The 20,809-nt window shown below is 37.2% G+C and overlaps 1 protein-coding gene across 1 annotated transcript in view; it reads right to left on the bottom strand.

Annotated features, from left to right (window-relative positions):
* The window catches only part of LOC122816776 (cytochrome P450 2K6-like), a 668,826-nt gene that overhangs the window by 8,370 nt on the left and 639,647 nt on the right, over nt 1-20,809 (bottom strand). Inside the window, exons 7-8 of the mRNA XM_044089794.1 lie at nt 13,292-13,479; nt 5,923-6,064 (exon numbers count right to left, since the gene is read on the bottom strand). Of these exons, the coding sequence (XP_043945729.1) occupies nt 5,923-6,064; nt 13,292-13,479 (330 nt within the window). The remainder of the gene's footprint in view (nt 1-5,922; nt 6,065-13,291; nt 13,480-20,809) is intronic.

The raw sequence follows: 20,809 nt of genomic DNA, 5'->3' as shown, positions 1-20,809 counted from the left end.
ACTATCTTATCTTTACTCAGTTTCAACCCAAGTGCCTTCAGTTTTGCATTTCATTCCCCTATCCTTTGCTACAGTTCTTGCTCAAAGTCTGCATGTAATGTCACATTGTCTGTATACAGTAATTTTGTTGCTATATCCCCTCTGACATCTTTGCTAACGTAGTCCATCAACAGTATGAACAGCCATGGGCTCAGAGTTGAACCCTAATGCACACCCCCTTCCACTGGTAATCTCTCTGTCAGGCTGAACACTGTTCCTACTTGAGTCCTTAGGTCCTTGTCCATGTCTTCTCTAAATTACCCTCATTTCTGGGACTTTGAACCACCACAGGACTGCCCAAATCAGCATTCTTGTGACTTTGTGATAGGCTTTCTCTAAGCCTAGGAATGCTCAGTTGGACCCTTTCCTAATCTCTAGCTTCTTCTCAACTGCCTGCTTCACTGCAAACATTGAGTCAGTTGTGCTGCAGCCTCACCTGAATCCAAACTGCTCATCTCCTATCTTGCTTTCTACTACTCTGCATATTCATTTATCAGTCATACTCTCCAGAACTTTCATGCAATGTGAAAGGAGTTTGATACCTCTGTACTGACCACAGTTGTGGATGTCCCCTTTTGTTCTCATACACTAACATTGGTGTGCTTATTCTCCAGTTGTCTGTGATTTGCCTTTCTCTCCACACTGCTGTGAGCTCCCTCAGGAACCATTTCTCCTCTATCTCAGCCAGCATCTTTATCAAATCTGCTGTGGCCTCATTTGTGTCTGCTGGTTTCACTGACTTCATTTTCCTGAGTGCTGTTCTTACTTCTTCTAGGGTGGGCTCATCCTCTTCACTCATTATAGGCTGTGTCTGTTGCAGTAAGCTTCTGTGAGGTTTTCATCATTCAGAAGCTGCTGGACGTACTCTTTCCATCTGACTTTGATATCCTGTGGACTGGTGAGCAGGTTGTTGCTGGCATCCCTTATGAAGGGTGTCTGACAATCTTCTTTATCTTTCTATCCTTGCTTTGCAATCTGATATAGTTTCTTTTTGCCATCCACTGACTCACTTTCCAGAAGCAGGTAGTGTGTATACCTTGTTCTTTGCTATTGCAATTACTTTTTTAGCCTTTTTTTTAGTCCACCAGTATTTCTTCCTGGTCTAGTCTGTCTTTTCTATTTCCTATGTTTTCCTGCACTCCTTCTTTCTTTTGATGGCATCCTGGACTTCTGCATTCCACCACCAGCTTTCCTTATGTACCTTATTTCCATATCTGGCATGGCCACATATCTGTTCTGTAGTCCTCACACAAGCTGCTTTGAGGTGCTGCCATTTTTCTTCAACTCCACCTATTTCCTCTTTTTCTTCTTGAGCTGTTAGAGCTCTCAGTAATTCCTTGAACTGTAGTAGTTTCTCTCCAATCAACTTCCAGGTCTTCAGTCTGGTCTCTGTTTACCTTAGAGACTTTTCTGACAACTGCTTGCAGCTGATCATAGCAACTAATGGTTTATACTGTGGACTGACTGTTTCGGGATTACTTTGTTGATTCTATAACAGTGCCCTTTCCTTACTAGGAGGAAGTCTACCTGAGTTACATGTTGGCCACTTTTGTATGTGATCTTGTGACTGTTTCTCTTTCTGAACTGTGTATGTATGCATCTATTTGCTAGAAAGATGTCTAGAATGGCTTGTCCTTCTTTATTCCTGTTGCCCCACCCATGTGGACCCAGGTAGCCCTCATATGCTGTTTTGTCTGTCCCATATGTGCATTCTAGTCATCTATTATCAATAACAATTCATGTTGTCCTGCTTTATCTAGTAGGTCCTGCAACTGTTGTCTGAATGCACTTTTTTCCTCACTATTACCACCCTGCTGTTGGACATAGGCTGAAACTATTAATACTGTCCTATCATTAGGCTGAAATATTATTGCCATGAATCTGACATTAATTCTCATCACATCCCTCACTGCCTTCTGAAGCAGATTCTGGATCCCAAGCCAAGCTGATTTGCTGTATTGCCCTTTCATCTTATCTCCTGAATACAGAGGATACCCAGCCTCCTCCTTACCATCATGTCATCAACTTCCAAGCTATGCCCTATCAGTGAACCTATACTGAATGTAACAAAAGCGGTCCAAAAGATTAAGTTTGTGGAATTCAAGTCAGTGAGTTCTATCCGATGAGTTCTGTCTGAGTTTAGAGATATGACCAACAGCAGTAGTATAGGGCATTATTCCACTGGACAATTCAATTTTATAAGTGCATAAGTGATGCTGCTGACTTTTTTGGACATGAAAGCACAACAAACTGTGTGATTTTATTCATCAAGCAAATTGTTGAGAATCAGTTACTAAATAATGTCAGACAAGTTTTAAACTTCATATTCTTTAGCAAAATCTATGATGATGCAAAACATGTTATGCTAGCAACTTTCAAAGTTGTGTATAAAAATGAAACCAAAAAGTTCTTCAGAATTTGTAGTGACATTAAAAACAAAACAACTAAAAAACAAGAAATGTCTGGAAAATAAGGAACTGGCAAAAATGGTTACATTGCACTTTTCATGGTTCTTTATTTTCCAACCATTTTTATCTTCAGTTGTGACTTTCTAAGTATAAAATGTATTCTAAGAGAAAATTCTAGCCAAGCTAGAATTTCCATTGAGTGACCCCTCAAACCTCTTGTATTAGAGGCACATGAGATATTTGCAAATGACCTTTATGAACATCAGGTGTTTCTTCTATATGGGAAATCTGCCCATGACTTTTTTCTTTTTAAGTCATTTAATGAACAAATTCAGGCCAATAAAGCCTAACACCACTAGTTGTGGACATGCATGTTTCTCCTTGTTATGGCCTCATCAGCACAGCACAAGTGGATTGTTTGGTTAAGCATTAGAAACACAGGACTGTTATACCCAGCTGATGTTCATTACCATTAGGGTGTCTGCAAAATATCTAACTAGAAATTTCTCTTAGTTTTTGCTGATTATTTTTTCTGTGTGACCTTTTCACTCATCAAGTGTAAAAAGTATAGAACAGCAATATTTAAAGTCTGTCCCATGTTTTATGGCTTTTATCCCTTGTCAGTTTTTTAACTGACCCCCACCCCAGATTCTTTCACTAGAAAGCTGAGTTTTTTTCTTATCACAGCCAGATAAGCTGTACTCAGCAAAGTGGCTGCATCTGTTGGGTGAGGGTGGAGGGTGGCCTGTTTTTGTTTGCTTAGTTAACTGTCTGGCTTTGCAAGGTTGGTATGCATTTGTGTGACACAAGTTGAAATTTGTGTGGCTATTGTTTATGTAAAACAGACTTGGCATTAGCTCTCAACTGTTCCTGATTTCATAGAATGTCCATAAATTTGCCTCATGTTTGGTGTGTTTCTCATAAATATGCAGACGTTTGTTTGGAAATGGTTGAGTTTCAGCTCACATCTTTCAAAAAATGCATGCTAATGCAAAAAGTTACATTAGGAACTTCAAAGTATAGAAGACACATATTTAAAATATGAAAACTGAATAAAAGCCTGGAAAAAACACCATGATGAGAATCACTTCCTCCTTTTATAGAGACAAACAGGTAAACGAATAAAATCCAAGAGCTCTAGTAAACGATGAGTGCTTTCGGCTCTTCAGCCTTCATCAGATCTAAAAATGAGCTCTATTCACTAGTTTAAAAACATAGTCCCTTCCAATCAGACGTTTGTCATTTAGTGACATCATACTGAGTAGGTGAAACACACTTTTTAACATCTTAAAGCTATAGCTCTAGCTGCAAAAACCAGGTCTTCCTACCATTAAAATAAAGTCATGAAGAAAACTTTCAGAAAATTTTGAAGCATCTGTTTTTTAGCAGAGGCTTCAGTGGTACTATATTGTTTATACCTGGATGCCTGTCGACTCTAAGGTTTATTATCCACTCAGTTTCTCATATTTCTGTAAGATTTTTAAGGTCACCTCCATGGAAATTGGGTATGATGTGATCCAAGACCATAAAAGTAAATCGGTGTGGGAAACTGTATAATGTGAGTGGCTAATGCATTGTTAGTATCAACTTTAGTGATATCTCGCAGATGTTGCAAAATCCTAGCTTTAAACAACAGGTTAGTTTTACCTACATAGAAAGCTGCTCATTTCTTGCAGCTAGCTAGATAAACTAAATCTCGGGGAAAGGCAGGTAGCATATCCATTAAAATGGAAGTCATGGCCAGAAATAGGATGTGAGAAGCAGTGGCCGGTGTTTATATAAGGGCAAGCTTTACATTTGCTACATCTATATGTACCTTTCTTAGATGTCTGGAATCCATCGTTTTGTAATATTTAAAATACTTCACAGATATTGTGCCCCCTGATTCCCCCCTGATTCTTGAGCTAAGAGGTTGAGTGGAATTACCTTTTATCACAATCAGATGGGTATATACAGCAAAGTGGCTATAACTGCTTAGTGATGACTATTCGAGAATGAAAATAATCTGTTCATTTGCTCAGTTTAGACAGCCTAGGTTTGTAAGACCACTGGGCTACTGTACATTTCCATGAAACAAACATGAAAAACATTATTGTGTCCATATCTATTACTGTTTTTACTATAATCAGACACTGGAAGTATACAGAGAAAACAATGGGACTATAACTGCTGGGTACAGGAGCTCTCTATAGATGAGAATGTCTGACCCTGCTGTCATGACAAAGTAAAACAGTCATTAGTCTGGCTTTAAAGGGCCAGTGCACATTGATGTAAAGCAGTGTGGAATACTTTACAGTGGCTATTTTTCTAATCACAATTGGACATTTGAGGTGACTGCAGTCAAGTGGTATAAGTGTTGGGTAGAAACATTGTTGGATGGTAGTGATTTTTTTTGTGAAAGTGCATTTTTGATAAAATGCACTTTCGGGAAAATGAATTAGCTCAAGTACGTTTCACTTAAACGTACTTTCGATGGACTAGGATCCATATACATATATATATATATATATATATATATATATATATATATATATATATAGTTTGCTCATTTCCAGTGTGATATAGCTCTGTTTGACAAGTTACTATAAATCCATGTAATTTAAATTACAATTTGTTAACATAAAAATAAAATAAAACATTTGCATTAGTTTGCTAAATGCCTTCTTGTGGAACCACACCCCTGCTATTTAAAATATCCTAAAGGTTTGGCTGTGCCACCCCATGGAAAGGGAAAAGCCTGTTATTTGTCTTTCTCTGGGGATGCTATCACCCAGAATAATGGGATTTTTCTCTCTTAGTGTATTCTCTCCAAGGTGTAGGAACGTTAGATTTATAATGTTTAAGTAGCTAGTTGAATACAGTCAGGTCCTCTCCATTGGGAGGGAAGGGTGATTTGATACACTGGAACAGCTGGACTATACCTAGTATGTTTTCATACATTCACAAATTTGCATTTCCCCTGGTCTGCAAGGTGTGCCTGCAGTAATGTCCATTTCTGCAAAAGTTGCATGCAAAATATGCAATTGTATTGCTGTACATGTTACAGTATAACATGCCTGTTTCATGTAGAATATAATCTGTTATTCACTTTGAATGGTTTGGTTCTCTATTTCTAGTATACAGGATTGCATTTTTGACTGACAGTGTTAAATTATTTTTCAGTCGAAAGGTAGAGTTGAGTTGCAAGAACTCTGTCAAAAAAGCAAAGGATAAGCCAACAGCTCTGTGATTTGTACTTTGTGACACTTTACATTGGATGATATGTTTTCAGTACTTCAAAATTGTCACAAACTGACCAGATGTAGTAAAAATAAAACTATAATACGTATGCATGATATGCATTTTGGCAATAACTGAAATACCATTAAACTGTATTCAACAGCACTATTTCAATTACTAAGAGCTTAGTACACAGCAGTGTCATTTTTAAGTCTTCTATGAAGTATAAATTCAGAGATAAGAATTTCCTTCTTACCTGCAGAAAAAGGCATAAATGCATCGTGCTTAATAAACTGTCCTTCGGTGTTGAGAAAATGGGATGGGTTGAACAAGTAAGGTGTTTTCCACTGAGTTTTGTCCCGAAGTACAGATGTTAACAAAGGAATCACTTGTGTTCCCTACAAGCAACAGCATGAGATGTGAATGTTGCATAAATTAGTCTACAGAAGAAACAATAATACAGTACAATGAAATGTGAGTTAAGTCTGCCATGTAACTATGAGACTTTAAATTCACAGTCCTTTGCTCTATCTATAAAGAGCTTCTAAACTGGAAGCCTAATCTGGAAAAAAATACCCTAGAAATGTATCTGAACAGAGACATGAGCCATGGTGCTAATCAAAATTGTTAACAAACTACAAACAGAAGCTTAAAAAATATTAAATAAACTGAAAGTCACAAAAAGCAATGAAGCGTTTAATGGGCTTTAAAGTCAGCTGACAGTCAAACATTGTCCACCTCATAATCATTACAGTACTTACAAATGGCTGTGATCATAAAGTCCAGAAATCCATCCTCAACACCTTTTAATTCTGATCCACTGGGACCATTTTGAGGTTTTCATTTATCTGCTACATTTGCTATCCTTTGTGCAATTCATTAACACTGTTTCTGTTAATACTTGTACTTATGATTTCATATTAATAGCAATAATAATCTTTAGCACTCTAAATCACAATGGAACCTATTATAAATGTCTGCTTTTACCACATCAAAGCTCTCATTTGATTGTAGTTAGAAAACAGTGTTTTGAAGCATATTGTGCACACTTTCCTTTCTCCGCTGTAGGTATACTGAAGTCTAAACTCTCTTTTGATTGTTAGAAAATGGCATGTCTTCAACTTTAAATTCATATGGACTGGATCCAAGAAAAAAAATGAATTATGTAACATAGAAAATGCTTGCATTGAGGTACTAGAACATCAGACTAACTGTTGTTTGTATTCTGTATGCCTCTATTTTCACTGAGCTTTCACTGAAACGGGGCAATGCCCAGTTGGACTATCCTAGTAAACAAAGCAAACAAACAAATGAATGTTACATGCTAAGGTATCAGTTATTATTTTGATCTCATTATATTTTGCTTGCAATTATTATTTAATTGTTCATTTCTGCATTTAGTACTTGCATCTAGTCCTAATCCTAGAAAGAGTGCCAACAACATCCTTTGATTCCTCTAACAATAATTATGCTTGTGTCATATCAGGTAATATCAAGAGAAATTTAAATACAGAAACTGATAAAGGATGTTAAGAGGATATATAGTTTATATGCAGCTGTACTAAACATATCAGGCAGTTTTTGTGTGGGATTTGCATGAAATATACCCTTGACCATCAGCTTTGCCTCTATCACTGCCTGTATAATAAGTTATTTTTAGGGAAGACTATTACTGTGTGTCCCTGTCTCCCCTAAAACTGATATATTCCTGATCTACGTATTTATGAATTCTCCTGTTTTTTGAACCCAATATTTTTTTTAGAGAAACTGCACATATATACATATGACATTTTCACTGTAAAATGTAATTCCTTGTATTGTGTTGGCTTTTTATTTTATAGATGTTTCACATTCATTGTCTGGCATAAACTAAGATGACTTTCTTTTCTTGTTTTCCACCAAATTATGTATTTTATCTTAGTTACATACTCGCATGTTACCTGTGGGGGAGGATGCATGTTTTTCCTACTCTCCCTTTGTTGATTCCATGTAAAGCCATTACAAAAGCCTGATCACAGTCCTGGGTCTCCTGTGCTTTGTTAGTAAAACCCCTTTCTCCACAGGCACACTATTTACTATGATCCACTTCTTCCTGTCTGTCTACAAGTCTGCTTCCCAGATCAACACTTCCTCCACTGACTGATAAACCTGCTAGTATTTTTGTGCCACAGTTATACTCTTTGGATATCTTGTTGGACATAAGATCCATAGAATGACATACCTTTGCTTAATTGAATTTATAATTTCCAAGGCCCCTTGCTACGTTTTCTTGTAAGCACCTATCACAAGTGATTCCTTCTGTTTTTGACCAGTGAAGTCAAACTAAAGTTTAATTTTCTGCCTATTCCTCCTGTTTCCATTTTGAGACAGAGAACAAGAGATACCCTTATTTGGCCATTAAGTAACACATCTACATCTTATAATTTGTTACAAAAGGTCATCTGAGGAACTGCTAAATCTGTCTTCATTGCTTTTGCACTGAGGTAGTTGCAGTTTAATTTTCATAAGTTTGTTTTCCTCTGTGAGTAGACTGATAGCAACCCTGTCTTTAGAGGTATGCTGTTATGTTTACTTGTTTTATTTTCTTTTGACATATATCTATTTGATAGGCCTTCACTGGCTTAAAATGTGTAGCAGGACTGCATCAGATTTCCAAATCATGACTTTTTTTACAACCCTTAAAATGACCTATCAAAAAAGAAAGCATAAATGTAAAGAAAATTAGTAAGTTCATAAATCAGATATCAGTCTTTAGTTTCCAAGCTTTGCAGTGTGACAAAAGGGCCAGTTCACTGAATAACAAGCTTTAAAAGTGTATATGTAAAACATGAATGTATATAGCTGTTGATTCAATTTCTACAGCATACTCTCTAAATATAAAACAAATTAGTTATTTTTCGATGAGACTTGGGTTTGCGTATGTGTGAGGAGGAGAGACTCAGGTTGAAGTGTAAATAGTATAGGAGAAATGGTGTTAAGTTGAACACTTTATTTATTTATTTTATTTATCCTTTGTTGACTGGATTTAGTCCTACAATGTTAGTGCCTCTTTTCAAGGGAGTTTTGAGGTAGTATTTATACTGACTAGGGAACTTTGGCCAGCACATGGACAAATTTTCTTGTTATTTTTAATAAGTGCAGCAGGATCTTTTACAACCATCTTAGGTATCACCAATTCAAGTGGATGTGATATTGGTTTACCTTAACAAAAAGAAAACAAATAAGTAGATGTTACTACCATTAGGATAAAAGATTTAATAGCCAAAACCACACACCACAAAATTTTTGAGATTAGCTCTTGATCAGTATATATTTTTTCATGCAGAGGACATGTACAGAGAAAAAACACTTAAATAGTCAATACTTAATATACCCGTAACAGACCTCATTTTCCCCTTATGTGCAAGCCATAGCTCTAACATCTGTAACCTAGATGGAAAAATACTTGCGTAGATTTTGAGCTCTTGATTAATCAAAGATATGGGCCTAAAATTTTCCACTGTCAATGTATCCTTGTCATGTTTGGGAACATCTGCTTTATAAGACCCTGAGAATGAAGAGAGTCAGAGCCCAATATAAACACCCGATTAAAAAAAACTTGCACAGGGAGGTTGCCATTTCCTCTCTATTTTTCTTGTTAAATGAGGCTGTAAAACCATCAGGTAAATGAGCCTTATCACCTGAAGACTGATTGATTCCTTTGACTACTTTATCCTCTGATACAAGCTTTTTCAACTCATCTCTGTCCACTTTGTCAACCATATGGAGGTCCAAAGGAAAAAAAGCTCTTCCTGTAAGTATTTTCTAGCTCCTGATTATGATCCGTTATAATCCATTATAATCTTCTTGATATGGACTTTTCATAAAAAAATTGTAAAGCATCAGCTAATAATTTCCTGAAAATAATTGTGGCATCCCCAGGATGCCATTGCATTTTTGTGAGAGTAGGTCTCCTCTGTTTTAAACAAGTGGGTGAATAAATGTCCTGACACACATCCCCATCAACCATGAAGTAAAGCTGTAGCATACAAGCAAAGACTTGATTTATTCAGGATTTGAGCTAGACTAATTTTAAGCCACTTGTACCCAGAATTCAATTCCATATCCATAAGTTTAACACAGCTACACTTATCATACAAGGCCTCTAACTCACCAGTCATTTCCCGAATGTCATCATTCAACTTTTCAAATACATAGCCTTTGCAGCTAATGCTGTCAAGTTCATGTAAATTTTATAACTTTCCCACGATGTAAAAATCCAGAAACCTTGGGCAATAAAAGTATCATGGACTGCTTTTAACAATCCAGCCTATTTCTTATCTCCTAATATAATAGGATCCATTCTCCATTCCCTTCCCAGAGTACACTCTCTTGAATGCCTTTCCATGTTAAGAAAACCCTGAATGATCTGACAGCACCCATGGGATCACCTGCAAAAACTAAACCCCTGATAACAATGACATATTTAATAACCAAAATTCTAAATGGTTATGCCCTAAAAACCTCAGGCCAAAACATAATTCCCTCATCCTTGGAGTGCAGAATTCTTGAGGGATCAACCAGGTTTAATTGCTTATATAAAGTATTTAATATCCTCTGTCTTGCATTTCTTCTCATTCTGTGGGTACAATATATCAATGAGGGAATCAAAAGCTGTTTTGAAGTCTCTCCCCACAATAATATTCCCCAACTTATCTCCTAACCTAGAAAAATGTCAAGGAAAAGCTACTGGCAGTCATCATTTGGCCCATATATGTTCGCTAATGCACATCTCTGCACCCCATTTTCAAGTGTGCTCCATTGCCCCTCAGCATCACAAGACCTCTCTAAAATGTTACAGTCTTATTCACCAGGCACTAAAAGTGTACTTCTCCTCTTACAGCATCCCAATAGACTCCCGCTCATAAACATTTTCTATGACATTTAAAGATTTTGTCCTCTTGTTAGAAAACAATACCCATCATCTGTAGCTTAAGAAAGTGTTGTAAAGCATTGTACTTTATCTTAGAGTTCAGCACCCTTGTGGTCAAAGTAAGAGGTAAAAGAATAAATATAGTAACTGCTTAATAGATAACAAGATATGAAGCTACCTATACAGACAGACACTTAAGTACTATTATCTTTCAAGAATTGCACTACAAAAAGAAGATTACAGAGTCAAAACATCACTATAACTTATTAACTGTAAAACAAACAACTAAGTTATAGAACAACAATATAATTAAAATATAAATACTGTAACATCTACTGTTTCAACTACAAATTGTAAACATAACAATTAACTACAAATGATCAATCTGGAAGAATAAATTCCCTAAGCAACACCTGTGAAAGCACTACACCAGAAACTACTGCCCCACTCCAGACTTTAACTGCAAGAAGTGGGGAGAGTTAAGATTTCACCAAGTATGCCAGGTCTATAGCACTGTGCATGTCCCTCTGAAAACAGTTTATATTTCTCCATAATCCCTTTAGGATAATCCTGGAAAATAAATGCAGTTCGCCCATCCAGAAAAAAGGGCCTCCACTCCTTAAGAATGCTTAGGAGTCTCTATTTCTAAACAAAATTAAAACATTGTGTAATGCTCTCACTATGGGGGAGGTTTTAAGCTCCTCTGTGCTATCTCCAAAACAACTGGAGTGAAACTTCCCAGGAGCATAATGAAGGAATTTATTGAATCAGGTCATTCCAAACCTTCCTTCCTTCAGCCCTGACAAAATTAATATTATGTCAACACTGACAATTTGCTAACTCACCCACATTCTGAAGAATAAGTTCTTGAGTATGAAACTACATAGGCACTTTCTGCTTGTGGCCTGGATAAAGGAGGCCGTCTCTTAAGACCACCTTAGTATTCAGAGCCAGAATCTCTTCACTGTGACTACTAACTTAGGATATCATTGTAAGTAAATGATCCATTTTTTTTCAAGTACAAATAAAATATCACCTTTGAGAGATTCTGAATGAACCAGAGTCGCCATAACAGCCACATCAACCTTCAGTATGTTGATTTCACACTCAAAATAAAAGAAGAAAGAGTACTATTCTGTTCCTATCAAGATATTTGTGAATACATAAATATGTTTAATCAAAAAGAATGGAGCCTGGCTACAGAACAAAAGACAAAAAAAACTATAGAGTATTCGCTAACATAAAGGATTTTGTTTGGGTTAAGGGGTGGCATAACGGTTAAAGTGTTTACCTTACAAATACAAGTTACAGGGTCTGATTCTTACTTTTGGAAGAATGACTAGGCTTAAAAAGACTCATTGGGGTCATTATTCCTATAATTACAGATACATCTTTAATCAGTGATTCAAAGAACTGAGTTAGCAATGTAAAAAAATATTACTCTGTCATTATGTATAGTAGGTAAATAAAAACATTTTGAAATTAAAATCTTGCTTACTAAAAATCTGATTTTACAAAGTGAATTCTGTTGGGTATTGTGCTATTTTTTCATTGTGCACATTAAAAATATTTGGCAGAATGTAATTTTTTTTACTGTTTAAAATTTAATTTCAGGATATAATGTTCAAATAAATGCATCTTTCTCTGGGAAAATTTTATTTCCTATTTCCCACATTATTTACTTCTATGTCATGGAATCCAGTAGCCTTTTTAGTATTTCATAGTGTATTGCATGAGGTTATTATTACATATTGTGATACCTGGTAAGAAAATAACATAAAAATTTGCCATTCTATAGGTTAAAGCTTTAACTTCAGGATATTATGTTCAGATGTATATATCTTTCCGTGGGGAAATTTTTATTTCCTTTTTCCAGATTATTTACTTCTATGTCATGGGAACCCATAGCATTCTAAGTATTTTATAATATAGTGAGTGAGGTTATTATGATGTATTGTGATACCTGGTAAGGAAGTAACATGAAAAACTGCAGTATTCTGTAAATTAACAAAATGCTAAATGTGGGAACCATTGATTCAGGTCCATATCATAAAGAATGTCACAGTAACTGTCTCTCCTATGTAAAAATAAAGTGAGTAATCAGCAGGCGGCAGTGCACATAAGATATGAAAGATTAGACTCATTTAAAAAAAAAATACATATTTATTTATTTATTTTTTGTTGACTTGGTTAGACCCATTAGGCTAGAGGCCTCTTTTCAGCAGAGACCAAAGATAGTATGTCTACTACTAGGGGAAATTTGGCCAGGGCTCAGGGGGAACTTTCCCCTACTCTTTTCAATAGGTGCCATGGTATACATTCCATCCACCTGAGCTACCACCAGACCGAGCTGATGAGACCTCAGTTTAATGTCTCATGTGAAAGACAACTCACTCAGGACTGCAGTGCCCCCTAACTACAGTGCCTGCAATCTAATCAACTGGATTAGGAAAAGAACCTAGAACCTCCTGATCTTCCATAACAAAGGCAAATGTGCTTGCTACCTGTTTTACCACTGGCACTACAATCGGTGGTGTTGCATCCTTCTGTCACATTTTGTCAGTGATAACTGAATGCATAAACACTGAATGTATTTATCCATTTTCCTTCTCCAGTATTATGTACAAGATTATCACTTTTTCATAAGTAAGATGCACACTGCTGTTATTTAATTTTTAACATATTGTTAGACTAAAAGCATTTGCTCTTTTACCTTTGGAAGAAAATAACCTCGGAAATGAGTATCCATAGCTGTTTCATGCTGAAGATTCATGGGAACAATATTGCCAAATCGTTGAAGTTCATGGATAACTGCATTGCAGTATGGCATATTTTTACGATCTTCAACAGCAGGGGGTCGTACAGGTCCAATGATGCGATCTATCTCATCCTGTACCTTCTCTTACATAAAAAAATGTATACATATTTTGTTTAAAACACATTTTACATGTGACAGGAACACAATATATATGTAAGAAACAGATTAATACCACAAAAAAATTTCTTCATATTTTCGGATATTAACATTTGTCATCCTTATTTTTTATCCAAAGAAAGTTATCATTTTCTTTTAGTACAACAATAAATAATACAGAATGTATTCCAGTTGAAAGGATTAATTTGAATTGCTTTGCAAACAGAATTTTTTGTGAAATTTAGATTTATGTGCCCTAAATGTTCACTTCACTCTTGACATGAATTTCCTGACATCCACATGTTGACTACAAAATGGCAGTCAGGCTCACATGTGCTCAGTATTTATACACTTGTGCAAGCCCATGGAAAGCTTTTTAAGGGTACATACACACATGCACACTTATCTACAGATGGTAATTTCAGAAATCAGTTGAGGGGCCACCTTTGTGCAAAGGAATGGTGTAAGAGATTTTCCAGAGTTTAGGGATGTATTTTTCAGAAATGGACCTGTTGCTAAGGAGAGAGATGGGATAGGATATGGAGTCTGCTGCCTGTTTTAGATATTCATTTGGGAGTTGTCAATGACTAGGGATGTAGGCTTTAGCTTTTGTAGAGGAGTCAGGAGGTATTAAATGGGTTTGTTGTTTTCACTTTTTACTAGGGATAGAATTGAGTTTATGAAGTTTGAGTTAAATTGAGATGCTAAACTTTCTTTGATATTTGTAGTGGTGGGATATGGTGTAGTGGTTTGACCAAGATTGAGGATCTGTTTTAAGGTTGCCCAGAAATTTTGGGGGTTATTTTGATACTTTTGTTGGGTTGATGTGTAGTAATCCTTTTTGTCTTATTTACCCAAGACCTAAAGGTGTGATCATTACTAAATCCTGGTATAGAGGGAGTGCACTTGTTGCACTGAACCATGTTGAAGAAACTACACAACTTGGAATGTGTTCACTTTGCAAGAAGGTTTTAAGTTCTGTCATCTTTCTTTATAGATGCTGAGTATTACGTAGATGCACAATAATGCTTGAGTTTGAGTTTGCTGTGCTGGAATGTCCAGTAGGGGAATCTGCTTAAAATGGCAGCAGAGATTTGGAGGTTCACAGACTGTACCCACAATGAAATAAAGGTCCCACCTGGTGAACTGGAAAGGAAATGCATGCCACTAGGCAGCAAAAGCGTTATTCAGTATGTGGAAGCCCTAATGAGAAAGATATGAGTCATCCCAGATCTTTCTAGTGGGTTAGGTGCAGTTTGATGCGCTATTGCATATAATAGTAACAGAAACGGAGAAAAAATAAATACATGTAGGAAAGAGAAAGGGTATGGATAAAATGAGTGGGGTAAGAGAAACACAAAAATCTATGAGTATTGCATTATTTAATGTGTTGATACTGATATTAAAGCATGAAATATTTTTAATATTAGAACTTACACAGGCATATCAATGAACTGTTTGTATGATTATACCACATTGAGGGGGGAGCTAAGGCAAAAGCCAAGTCTAGTATCATGCTAACTGCATGAGCTATTCATCAAGATAACACGTGTACTTGTGGCCAATGATGATATTTGAGAATTGGCAATATTAAACCATACATATACATAATAAACATGCTGACTACATAATTAAAATGTCCATCACAGGTAATAGAAAAGGGGCAGTAGCATTTATTGTAAAATGTCCTACAAACTACTATTTATGGATATTAAATGCACCTTGTAGTGTTGGACTCATATTATAGCTTCATAGGTCAACAAATATACTTTACTAGGACAATAGAGCCTCTTGGCTATAAATTAATTGAACCGATAGGCAGCCTACCAATCTCTGTGTGCATAGATGTAACTTGATGAGCCACTTTTCCACTTATAAATGGTGAGGCATGCAGAAGCACACTTCTAACATTGCACAGTCATACTAATTTTATTAAGAGGTACCAGCACTGACAGATGTGGTACTGCTGTATAAATGTTATACATACTTATTTTATAGGATGAAACTGTTACTATGCAAAGAGATTTGTCACAACAGGAGGTATACTTACCTCAGCAGTCTTAAATGTTCTAGTGTGTTCCTGTACATCACCCTGCTCCTTCTGATCTCTTGCAGGGACTAGAGATTTAAACAGGCCATGATGCACAGTTGGATGGTGCCATGAATTTCTTTAGCTCAAAAGTGGTATACTTACAGTACTGAGATGGTAACTTTGTTCTAATTTCAACCTTCCATTAGCCAAGGAGGTCAGGCTTATGTGGACCTCCTATAACAGCCTACAGCTATAATCCTTATGAACGATGCACAGAAAAATCTTGGACTTTTCCTCACACCAACTCTATGCTATAAATGAAGTCTTTTCCTCACCTTCTGCAGTGATAACTGTCTCGCCTTCAAAAATATAAGGAAAACTGGCAGGGAACTGGTACTCAAGGCAGTTATCACATGTCTGAGTCTCTGTGTACTAACAGGCACTGATGGGAACTCATTTGCATGATGGATGGCAAAATAATAAATTATAGGTATTCATTTATTATTATGCTTCCAGTGTCACTTTAAGGTGTGATAACACATGTTGTACAGTGACTCCATCTTGAGATGGTTAATTATGGGATGACAATTGTCTCAGTCCTAATCTGCTATATGCACCTTGAGTGTACAGAGCTGGACACAGGTGCTCAGGAATGTACATGGCATCATGTAGTCCCTTTCACAATGTTTACAGGATTGTTCATTGTACAAACTGGACAATTCAGAAACAATAAGAAGATGAACCCTAATTTGGATAATGAATGTGTACAGACAAGTGACTCTACACAAAAGAAGGGAGATAAGAAGCCCAAAGCCTTATCATGCTGTGGAATAAAACTACTTTAAAAAGAGTTTGAATCCTGCAAGCTTATTTTGCAGAAATCTTTCCTTCTGAGTCAAATATCTGCTTATATGAGGTGAGTGCTATTTTTTATACAATTAATTCAGTTCCAGAATGTTACCTTTGGCTATTCCTAGACCCCAATGCCTGTCAGAGATGTCAGTTTGTCAGTAATTTTAAGGTGTGTTGATCAAAGCTGTCTTAGGAGGTACACTGCAAGTGAAATGCAAGTAGTAGACTGCAAGGTTGTTAAGGGTAATGATAGACACCACCCTTCTCAGCTCGTACTCTGAGTAATGTTCAGTACAATTTTACTGCTGTGTGCCTTGCATGTATGTAATTAGCCACAACCATAGATTAATCGGTATTGTAATGGGCAAGGTTGCTGTTTGCTTTCACTTCTGCAAATGTTTTATAGGGAATATGTGGTAACTACACATACCATGCCTGACATTTTCTTAAAGATTGTGGGCATACATATATAATTCTCAGTCATCTGATAGGGTAGGAGTATTGTACATTCTAGAACAAGGCTATTAATTCCCCTGTTTTCCATGTCAGCAGAGCAATGCCTAAAAATGGCCTTAAAAAAGTAAGGGATCTGGAGACCCATACACATCCACCTGCAAACCTGAACTTACAGATGTGGAAATGCAGTGGTACTACAGGCGTCCTGTCTCCAGGCCAATGTTTCACCACTGTCCATGCCACTGACCAGTTCTTCCATGACCATGCATGGGTTGTTATGGTCAATTATATAAATGTGGTGGGTAGTCATGACTGCAACTAAGACATGGTCTGTCACTGAGCCAGATATATGATCTGTGCTGCAACATACAGAGGCATGGAAACAGAGAGCAACTGGTGGTGTGCTGTCAACTGAGCCACCTCTTAATGAGATGCAGGATTTCCTTTGCCTCACTAAAAGGCAGTACCACTTCCACAGAAACTCACAATGTGGTGCTGAATGTTGCAATTGAGCTGGATAGATCCCAGAGAGTTTTAACTGCAGATGCCCCAGTTATGTAGCCCTACTTCATATTTTTAATAACTAAACATCCTCCTCAACATGTAGTCAGAGTAATGCTATTTAAGTCTCTCTTCCTCATGGTGTAAAGGTACATTGGGGACACAAGTTCCACATCCATCTGCATGTGGCATGGCCAGGGGTATTAATTATTATCATAGTTTTATAATTATGAAGCTATGAGTTGTATATGTAATTGCAGTATTCTGGAATAAAACACATTTTCTTGTGAAGGCAAGTGGAGGAGTGCCTTTGGTTTGAGGTGCTGGGTCCTACTTACACTGTGTATATTTTTTGCTTTGGTGTATTCATAGGTTAAACTTTAACAAGTACCAGTACTGTGGAACTGACACCATTTGATGCTGGAGGATGTATTGCCTCTGATAATGATAGTGGGGATGAACTGGTAAGGTCAGGATGTGCAGTATGTGTGCTGCACAAGAGAGTGGGACCCCCACCACCTCTACTCAGAGAATGGGCACAGTCTCTACACCTGTGGATACCCAGGAAATACAGCCATCTGAGAGTGGATAGGCTGATGGAGACACTCTAGACCAGGGAGGTGTGGTGGCCCCCACATTAGAGATGTCCACTTCTGCCCCTAGCACTTATGGGTAGGGGTCCACCTGGGAGGTGGCAGAGTTGGTAATGGTACTAGCCACATGTATGCTTATTGCCCTCTGCATTAAGTTGTTGTGTCAATAGTTGCCACCCAACATATGTGCAGGATCATCATGGAGGCACTGGTTGGTTTCACAATAGTCACAGCAGAGATAATGAGTGTGATCCAGGCTGTGCACTCTAACCTATAGTAGTGCATGATCCATATGTGTGAATTGCTGGAAAGTCTGAATCACACATTGGTCCATGCAGTGTCTTCACTGGGTCATCTGTAAGGAGTGAGGGACTATCTTCATGGCCATGAATAAGGGTTATCCCACTCCCACAGTGCTAGCACTTACACACATTGATTGTGGATGTACCTACATCCAGAAGAGCCTGTCCCCACTGTCATGGTCATGGTCTTTACCCTGCTGGCTCAGTTCCTAGTAGGCAATGCCCTAGGTCATGCAACACAAAAACATTGAGTCAAACTCATGGTACAGCCAGTGCAACTCCTGGTAGAGACCGTTCTCATGGTTGGAAATGTGCATGGGAAGCTTTACTTCCTGTCTTGAATGTCCTGGACATCTCCAGTAGGCTGAACTGCAGTCCTGTCCATGTGCTGAGACTGTGTCCCTGCAGACACACACATACCATTACAGCCCATAGCACATCACACACACCCACTGGCCCTTCTACATATTAACACCCCACTCAAAATAGGTTATCACACTACAAATAAATATACTTTCTATTTTGCTACACTTCAGCACCCATAGTCACACACTTACCGGAAGGGGAGGCACTCCTGTACTTCCTTGTCCATTTGTGAAAATGATGATAACTATGCCCTGTCCTTTGTAAATTGTTACTTGGGCTGCCTATGTCTGATGCACTGTGTGGTCAGTTTAAGAATGAGTAAGTTCAGTCTGGCATTTTTGTATGTAGCATTTTTACTGTATGTGTTCAGTGAGCTGTAATACAGTTATGTTGTGAAGTTATGTGCATTGTGCTGCTGCATGCCATGGCATACTGTGCCTGCCTATATCTGGTATGGTCATCTGTTGCTTCTGGATCCATCTCTGATTCCTCATCTGTCACTACTGCTGCATGAGGTTTTGGGAACTGTGGTCCCTGCAAGAGGCTACCCAGATGTAACTGCTTCCTAGTTACAATATTACGTAACATAGCGCACACAGTCAATAATTTTGCACATGTGCCTGAGTCATACGGCAGGGCACCCTCGGATGAATCCAGGCAGTGAAAGCATGACTTCAGCAGCCCAGACATACACTCTGTAATATTTCTGATTTGTAATAGTGCATGATTGCACCCCTGATCAGTTTGATTGTGCGTATTTCATTGGATGTCATGAGTCAGATCCTATGGCAAAGTGAGCATCGCTAAAAAGATGACCCTGTGGAAAGTCACCCCTTGCAAACTATTAATAAAGGTCATTTGTGTGTCTTATGTGGGAGTCATGAAAACTGCTTGGGTAACCTGGAAACACATTATAGATACATGCAAATTTACTTACTGCAGTGTGTCAAAGTGTTCTGAATCTGGCCCAGAGTCTGTGAAGGAGAGGTGTGAAAAAATGTCAAATAATATAACTCAGAAGGTTTTTCAAGAAATGTGCACTGATAAGCTGTTTATGGTGCTTGTGTTGTGTTAAACATTTTCACTGGAGAAGAGTGTAATATAATATTAGAGTCTTCATTTAGAAATGTAATGGGAATAGAAAAAATATATTGTAGTTAATGTAAGTTCTTTTTATATTTTGCAATTCTGAATGCATAGAGATGTGTGTGCCAGACGTTCCAACTGCAAACTCAGTTGGAATGTTATATTGTTTTTCTTTATTGTAACAGACAGCAAAGCAGCTGGCATATGTTTTCTGTTCTTTGAAAGGCAAATTCTATAGCTGTCTTTCTGAATGAAACTGAAGGAGTAAATAGCTATGTGGACTACTTTGAAGATAATGCAAGAAAAACAACATAAAGATGTCAGAGAGGCCAGTGCTATAACCTTAATGAAGTTTCCTCAAGTACAAAAGTTCAGTGTAAAATGGTAAACAGGGTAAACAAAGTTTCATACCTCTAACTGCCCAGATTTTTGCCTCATATTTTTGGTCTGTTCCTCACAAAATTTGTGATTTTGTGGATTTTTACAACAAATCAATGAGGACTGAATTCACTAAATAATGACAGGCATTTGAGTTTCAGATTTCATAGACTTTAGAAAATGTATGGTAATAGAAGAACTTTCTAAGTTTATAAGAGCAATATTTAAAATGTGTCCCTATTTTGCGGCTCTGTCCTCCCACTATTTTGGCTTTGTCCAGAATTTTTGTGCTAAGAGTTTGAGAGCTGTGAAGACTTGACTGGATGCAGCTCTCTTTACTTAGTAAAATAGCAATGATATGTTAACATATGTGTACTTTTCACATGAACAGCACAAGTACTTGTACAATTCTGATTTAATGGTATTATGCCATATATGTCTCATACTATTAACTAATGTTTTTAAAGTATAAAAGGGCTGTCTTTGCAATACTTCTTTGATATAATTTTAGAAAATTCTTAATTCCCCTTATGAGTTGTGATTTGGAATAAATATATTTATATAGCCAGATATTCTGTTTGTTTCTCTTTGCATTACTTTTTACCTTAACAGATGTGCTGTGACTCAGATATGAAGCAGATGTCTCAGCAGTGGCTGGTTTTCCTAAGTGCAGAAAGTTTTCCGACGAAAAAGGGTGCCCATACAAGTAAGTTTTTAACTTACATCTCAGGTTTCTTTTGCACTTTGACTC

The sequence above is a fragment of the Protopterus annectens genome, chromosome 12.part0 (genome assembly GCF_019279795.1).
Source record: "Protopterus annectens isolate FY-2018-M chromosome 12.part0, PAN1.0, whole genome shotgun sequence".
In the NCBI taxonomy this organism is placed as follows: Eukaryota; Metazoa; Chordata; order Ceratodontiformes; family Protopteridae; genus Protopterus; species Protopterus annectens.
This window is presented reverse-complemented; position numbering and strand designations above follow the sequence as displayed.